Source organism: Myotis davidii, unplaced genomic scaffold, assembly GCF_000327345.1.
Source record: "Myotis davidii unplaced genomic scaffold, ASM32734v1 scaffold93, whole genome shotgun sequence".
NCBI lineage: Eukaryota > Metazoa > Chordata > Mammalia > Chiroptera > Vespertilionidae > Myotis > Myotis davidii.
The window spans coordinates 5,099,140-5,106,625 of NW_006292095.1; the positions used below are offsets into that span (position 1 = coordinate 5,099,140).

The 7,486-nt window shown below is 48.0% G+C and overlaps 1 protein-coding gene and 1 long non-coding RNA gene across 7 annotated transcripts in view; one reads left to right on the top strand and one right to left on the bottom strand.

Moving 5' to 3' along the window:
* The window catches only part of ASH2L (ash2 (absent, small, or homeotic)-like (Drosophila)), a 23,122-nt gene extending 19,818 nt beyond the window's left edge, over positions 1 to 3,304 (bottom strand). For 4 of the 6 annotated variants that reach the window (XM_015565236.1, XM_015565237.1, XM_015565234.1 and 1 more), the window contains exons 1-3: positions 3,059 to 3,264; positions 2,266 to 2,332; positions 1,962 to 2,113 (exon numbers count right to left, since the gene is read on the bottom strand). In XM_015565236.1, the coding sequence (XP_015420722.1) occupies positions 1,962 to 2,113; positions 2,266 to 2,332; positions 3,059 to 3,246 (407 nt within the window). In that variant the 5' untranslated portion in view covers positions 3,247 to 3,264. Of the gene's footprint in view, positions 1 to 1,961; positions 2,114 to 2,265; positions 2,333 to 3,058 lie in introns of all 6 variants that reach the window. The other 2 variants (XM_006765587.2, XM_015565235.1) reach the window with 2 other exon arrangements.
* A 164-nt stretch (positions 3,305 to 3,468) lies between these two features.
* Positions 3,469 to 6,291, top strand: LOC107183374. The gene is made up of 3 exons (XR_001514162.1): positions 3,469 to 3,558; positions 4,899 to 5,026; positions 5,667 to 6,291. It is a non-coding gene; the product is annotated as an uncharacterized LOC107183374 (long non-coding RNA).
* Positions 6,292 to 7,486: the final 1,195 nt, after the last annotated feature.

Sequence of the window (7,486 nt, forward strand, 5' to 3'; positions counted from 1 at the left end):
TGAGAGAGAAACATCGATTAGCTGCCTCCTGCACACTCCCCACTGGGGATGTGCCCGCAACCCAGGTACATGCCCCTGACCGGAATCGAACCTGGGACCCTTCAGTCCGCAGGCCGACGCTCTATCCACTGAGCCAAACCGGTTTCGGCAAGAAATATATATTTTTTAAAAAAAGTAATTATTCATGAAGAAAACACAGAAGTCACAAAACATTACTTGCCTTACTAAATGAATCCTACAAATGGTAATTAGTCTATAAGAGTTTAAAAGATCCAAGTAGTAACTTCAAATTTAAGAGATAGGGAAGACTGCCCTGGCCGGTGTGGCTCAGTTGGTTGGATCATCGTCTTGGGCACTGAAAGGTTACCAGTTCAATTCCCGGTCAGGGCACATGCCCAGGTTTCGGGCTCAATCCTGGCAGGGGGCTTGCAGCAGACCACTGATATCTTGCTCTTACATCAATGTCTCTCTCTCTCCCTCTCCTTCCTCTCTCTCTAAAAAACAGTAAGAAACACATTCTTTTAAAAAAGAAACAGAAAAAGAAAAGATAGGTTTAAGTTGGAAGAGAAGAAATGAAAATAAAGGCAAGTTTATCTTGGACTCTGTTGAAACTAGCCTCAAAAAGAAGGTTCCCAAGTGTGTGTTCATTGCCGCCACTCAAGAAACTGAGAAATATTCTTATGAAGGTTAAGACTAAATACCCTCACCTTTATTCCTCTCCAGAATACCTTCTATTAAACAGCTGTTGTAATAAACTCATTTACAGAAAGCAAAGCCTCATACCAGAGGTAGGTAGCTATATAGTTATTTAATTCAAACACAACCCGATATTTAGAGCAGCCTTTTTCAGCTGTAGAACATAAGCTGTCCCACTTAGTTGGGCTTTAGGTGTAACTTCTCAAATTCAGGTACAAACTGGTCTCTGCCTGAACTGTGAACTGTGGTTTGATTCTTCTCTGGATTGCTCCAAGTTCTCTCTCCCGATAAATTTCCTTTCCTAGGTCCTGTCTATCTAAACCACCCCTCTTTGGCCAAATTGGCCAGATTTTAGGTCCTTCCTAAGTGAGGATTTGCTTAGCTAATTTCTTTTCCCTAATGCTCTTTCTACCAATACTTTCCTTTCTTTTGTAAACATTTAATCTATCCAGTCACCAGTCACATGTTAACTGGAACATTAGCATTTCTAAAACTCCCTGCAGCTTTTTAACTAGCAAGCGTTCAACAAATTACAAATAAGGGTATTTCTTCACAATCCCACCCAAAGAAATGAACTTATTAATACAGCCTTATTTTGAGATAATCTTGTCTAAATTTTCTTGTATTATATGGACCATATGAGAGCCAGCAAAACAATCATTGCCATAGACAGTGAGTCAGTAATTGTCACTTGCTAGATGTTGATAAGGAAAGAAGCCTCCCATTCGCAATCCACCATAAAATGATTTTAATTCACTAAAAAAGGCGAAAGATTAAAAATAGGTTTTGCAGGTGGGAGAACTCAGGGTATCTAAAGGGAGTGAGTTAGAAGCAAAAGCTACATATGGATGGCTCAGGCATGAAGGGTCATCTCCAATTTCGGAAACCATGCTTTGTCCACCACGTATATCAACCCTTTCCCCCAAATCCACAACACCCAGTACAAGATTTAAAGGATACTGTCCCAATTCTGTTCATATCATACTTTGTCATTCCATGGTTTTGTCTCAAAATGATAACAAACTCAAAAGCAGAGATAATGTATACATATATCACTGTACCTCTTAGGGCTGTGCTCAGTCGGTAGAAAACATTGCTCAGGGTATTAAAACAACCCCTGATTCAAATCCTACCACGCACTGCACAATGGTTAGGAGACACTGGAAAAAACTATACGTTTGTATTTGCCTACAAACTCCTAAACGGTTGAACATGTTGAGATCTGTTTCACAAAGCGATTCTTACAAAACTACAAAAATGCTCACGAGGTATCTATGCCAAAGGTGTCTGCTGTGAACCACTTGGTACAGATCCCACACTGCAGCTCCACTTCTCCCAGCTGCCGGCCGTTCTCCTCGTCCACGGAGCCCGCTTGAGTATCCATCGCCTCAGAAGTATCCCCAGCACCTTCCTGTGTCCGGAGCGCAATTAGGGAATCAAGTTAGTTGACCTATTGTATTTTTGACTCACTTAAAAACTAAAACAAAAAACAGAAAACAACACACACACACACACAAAAACACCAAAAAACCACCCTACTTCGCGACCCAAACATTCATGAAGACTTACTAGTGTATCTTTTCCATTAGAGGATTCTGTCTCCAAACCACCGCTTACATCGACAGAGTTCGCGTCCCTGTAAGACAATGAAAGCACTCCGGTAAAACTTTTCAAGAGAAACAAACCTCAAAACGCCGAGTAGCCCAGAGCTAATGATCAAAGTACCGGTGAACTGCACCCTCCGCTTTTTCTCTAAGCCCGTTCTCAGGCTGGATGCCCGCGGTTAGGAGAATGTGGCTCCGACAGACGCAGGCCCGTGGGCACAGGGAAGCCTAATAATCAGCCCCACAGATCAGTCCACCTGGGGTGGGATCAGCTCAGCCCCACAGACCAGTCCACATGGGGTGGACCCGGTCCCGGGGAAGTTCGCAGACGTGCAGCTCCCCCGCTCCGTTTCAGCGGAGCCGCCACTTCGCCCCAGCCTGGCAAGTCAAAGTGGCTTCTTCTCTGGGGTAGTTGAGGGGTTCCTGCTAGAAGACTGCGTTACCCGCCGGCGTGCAAGGACCAGAGACCGGACCAGAAACCAGGCTCTCACAGACCTTAAAAGGTGCGGGAAGGGGCGTAGCCCGAGACCCAGTTCAGAGGGGACGGGCCAAGCGGCGGGTGGGACTACGGTGCCAACATCAGTGATGAGAGAGAATCATTGATGGGCTGCCTCCTGCACGACCCCCACTGGGCCTGCAATCCCAGCATGTGCCCTTGATCGGAATAGAACCTGGGACCCTTCAGTCCGCAGGCGCGGGATTCCAGGGGGGGGCGGGCCTCCCTCCCCGCGTCCTCCGGTGACTGCTGGACGTCTTACCCGCCTTCGGCCTCTCCGGAGCCGGGCTCCGCGGCTGGAGCAGCAGAGGTCCCCTCTCCGGCTGGAGCGGCTGCGACCGCTACCGCCGGCTTCGTCTCCCCTTCCTCCGTCGCTGTTGCATTTGCGGCCGCTGCTGGGCCAGGTCCTGCACCCACTCCGGGTCCGGGTCCAGTTCCCGCCGCCGCCATCACGGCCGCCTCCTAGACTTCTCGCGAGAATGCGCGATCCGTCTCGCGCGAGCTGCTGACGGCCCCTGTAATCTTCAAATAGTAAAGGCCCCCGGTGGGTCCCCTGGCTGCCTGAGTCAGGCTCGCTCCCGGCCCACTTTAAGGTCCCGGGACCGATAGAAGCGGGCGGGGCCTCGGGGCTTGGCGAGCCACCCCCAAAGCTAGGTGAAGGCTAAGGAGGCTGACTGATGAGTGGGATTCCTCCAGCACTCACTCCATTCCGGGGGCGGATGCTGCGCACATTCGTGGCTAAAACGAGAAATAGCCGCGCAGGTGAGATGCCTTGAGAGCATTGGCTGCCTGCAGACTGGGACGCTGTGGTGTGCGTTGCAAACGTTTCTCACTTTTAAATGTGGGAAATGCCTTCCAGAAGACGAGCACTGGCTGCTGGGTCCTGGAAGGAGTTTGTTTACTGCCCTAACAATCTGCCACTATGCGCACGTGTCCGAGCGGCCTCTAGACACGGGGCGCCTCGCCCTAGACCAGCGGTTCTCAACCTGTGGGTCGCGACCCCGGTGGTGGTCGAACGACCCTTTCACAGGGGTCGCCTAAGACCATCCTGCATATCAGATATTTACATGACGATTCAAAACAGTAGCAACATTACAGTTATGAAGTAGCAACGAAAATAATTTTATGGTTGGGGCACAACATGAGGAACTGTATTTAAAGGGCCAGAAGGTTGAGAACCATTGCCCTAGACAGTCTGAACCGAAAGCCTCAGCTAGGAGGCGAGGGCCAGGGAGGAGTGTGGAGGGAGCAGCCAGGCGGGAGAGGCCAGACGCGCTGTGTGTTCTAGAAGCTGCAAGCCGCGCACTAGTGTAAGGGGAGGAAAATGAAGCTGGGAAGTTAGGGAGCCAGGTGCTGAGAGGCTGAAGAGTTTGGGGAAGCTTGGTCCTTAGAGAAAGGGACCGGTATAGTCTAAAGGTAAGAACGAGGAATCAGCTACAGCGTTGGTAGGTGGAGTCGTTGGAGTGGAATCATTCAGAGCCAACGTCTGCAAACAGAACAATACAACCCCTATAAGTAGTCAGACCAGGACAGTTTTCAGGAAATCAGTGTTTACGACCTAATTCCTAAAAAAATTGCCCAAGGATAAGCCTTTGTCCCACTTTACCAAAAAAAGGCCTACTTCTCTCCAATCCTGCATCTAATCTTACTGTGATGTATTGTCCCAGGGTGTACAGACCTCTGGGACACCAGGCACACAAATGAAAATTTGTAGATATTTGATTTCTCAGTGGCATTTTAACCAAATTGAAGGAGGACCTAACTGAATTACCTATCAGTTGATAGATTATTTTTTTTAAATGTTGGGCCCTGGCCGAGTAACTCAGTTAGAGCTTCATCCTGATAAGCCAAAGTTGCAGGTTAGGGCACATACAGGAGTCAGCTAATGAGAGCATAGATAGGTGTGTTGTAGGCAGTTAGATGGACGTGAGCAGAGCAAGGACGATGGGCCAGGTACAGGCTGAAAAGCCCTGGGTGCCAAAGGACAAATGTAGGGTGGGACCTTGCCCCCAGGGTGACCTTCCCTCCCCTAGCATATCTCTGGTCATGCGGTTTGGACCCCCTGACCTTCTCTAGAGATAGAGGCCTCAGTTGTATTTCAGATCCAGGCCCAGGAAAGCAGCAAAACCAGACAAGCAACACCACTGTTGACCTCAGGACCAACCGCATTAGATAATGACCCACTGGAGCCTGATAGGTCCCCGAAGGAGGAATGCAGGAAGCCAGAATGGTGAGGGATTACGAATTTATTTGCTCATCCGCACCAGGTGGCTGAGCCCCAGATGGCTCCAGCACCCAGTGATGGGAGTCAGTGGTTTTTTAAAGGACTTTTGGCGGGCTTTTTCTGAGCGGAGAATTCTCTGTGCAGGTCCAGAGGGGAGAGATAATGGAATGTGGTTTCAGCAAGTAAAGTGGGTCTCAGTAAAAGGGAATGTTCGTAGTGAAATGGCCTGCAAAGTCAGTTCTTGGGGGAGGGGTATCGATTCCATCGCTTGATCAAACCTAGCAGAGCCAACCAATCAGTGGAGACCTAGACCATGAAAGGACCCACCTGGAAAGCTACTGAATATTCTATTGAGATCTTCCCCTGGGCCCTCCCCTAAAATCTCCACCCTAAAATCTCCACCCTAAAATCTCTTATAGTGGAGGACCCAGGCCACTCTCCCTCCCGAGAGCACTCCAGCAGCACCTTTCCCTCCCCCTTCCTCCTTCCCATCCCCCCCAGGCACATAACCATTAGCTTCCTCACTCCCAAGCTCCATGCACCTCCCTTTACCTCTATAATTTACTTCCTAAGCCCATTTCTTCTACCTCTGTGATTTTCCAAATAAATGTTCTCTTATAGTTCGAGTCTATGAATTCTTCCCTAGCTAGACGCAAGTACAGAGGTTGCTGAACCCAGGTCCAGTATGACCCCACTCGTCTAGTTCCTGCCACCCATGACAGATTAATGTTCCTCCCTCTCTCTCTCTGTCTAAAATAAAGTAATAAAATAGATTGTTGGTGCTAAATGCTAAAAGTAGCAAGTGAAACATTAGAAAAAGAACAGGATACTTAAACAGATTCCAAGTATGTCCCTCAGATATTTGTTGTAGTTTTAATGTGGCCACAGAATCTTCGATACACCTTCCTCCAGGAGGTGAAGCTTGACTCCTTCCACCCCTTGAGTGTGTGGGCTGGATTTAGTGACTGGCTTCTCAACAACGATATGTGGAAAAGGAAAATAGTAATTTTTACAGGAGAGAAATGCAGACACCACCTTAACCAAGTGGTCGAGGTTAACACCATCAGTAATAAGTAATAAGTCCTTTTGATATCATTTACCCCCTCATATGATGCAAAGTCACTTCATCTCTGTGGAATTTCCCCCCTTAAATCATTCCCCCAGTCTAATCAAAAGAAAACATCTCCCAAATCCAAATGGAGAGATATTCCAGAAAGTACTTGAGCCGTGTGGACCAAAAAGGGGCCACATAGCCCAGCCTGTGTTGCTCAGTGGTTGAATGTCAACCCAGGAGGTCCCGGGTCGATTCCCAGCACATGCCCAGGTTTCTAGCTCCATCCCCATTAGTAGGTGTTTCTATCTCTCTTTTCCTCTCGCTCTAAAATCAATTTTAAAAAAATTTTAAAAAGGGGAGGGGAGAGCCACATATTAAACCTGACAAGCTTAGTGAGGCCTGCATGTCAGGGCTTACAAACTCAGAGACCTAAAGTAACCACATAGGATGGTCTAAAGTAAAACTTCCTAACTAAAAGTGAGTCATGGAGGGTAGTCATGCCCTTGGCCAGTATCTTCCATGACAAGGGTCAATCTTTATCTTAACTGAGCTTGTCTGTTGTCTTTTTGCATCTATGAGAAAGACACTTTACCTTAACTGAGTCTGTCTATTGCCTATCCTTTATATCCTATATAATAAAAGCCTAATATGCTAAATGTCCGACCATTTGACCAGTCGCTATGATACGCACTGACCACCAGGGGGTAGACGCTTGGACTGGTAGTTTAGCTTGCTGCTGGGGTCTGGCCAATCAGGACTGGGTGAGATGGGCCAGACACACCCTGGAGCCCTCCCTCAATCCCTCCCCAGCCCTGATTGTGCACCAGTGGGGTCCCTCGGCCTATCCTGTGCCCTCTCGCAATCCGGGACCCCTTGGGGGATGTCGGACTGCCGATTTCAGATTTCAGCCCGATCCCCACAGGCCAGGCTGAGGGACCCCACTGGTGCATGAATCCGTGCACCGGACCTCTAGTATATTATAACTGGGTGTCCCCCCCCCAAAATGTATACACACTTTAACAGCTGATAGCTCACTTTTGAAAATGAAATGTATTTTAATGAACACTGCTTTTGTAATTATTAAAAGTGTGTGTATACATTTTTGAGGGGGGATCTATTGATCTCCTGAGCCTGGAGGAAAGCAGGAGGAAGGAATAAGGATGACATTTATAATTATTAAGGGGAAACAGGAGACCAAGGGAAAACATTGGTGGCCGGTAGCGAAGGCCTGGCTGAACTCTGAGACGGCACATCTATTGTGGCTCCAATTTATACCTTCCATACTTCCTTCCAGCAGCACTAAGCTGCGCAAGTATAATAGCAGGAATGAATGAGAACATTCATCTTAGTTTTCAGTTTTGCCAGGCAGATAAAATAAGGGCCAGGATCAAAGGCAACCAAAGCTGATAGTG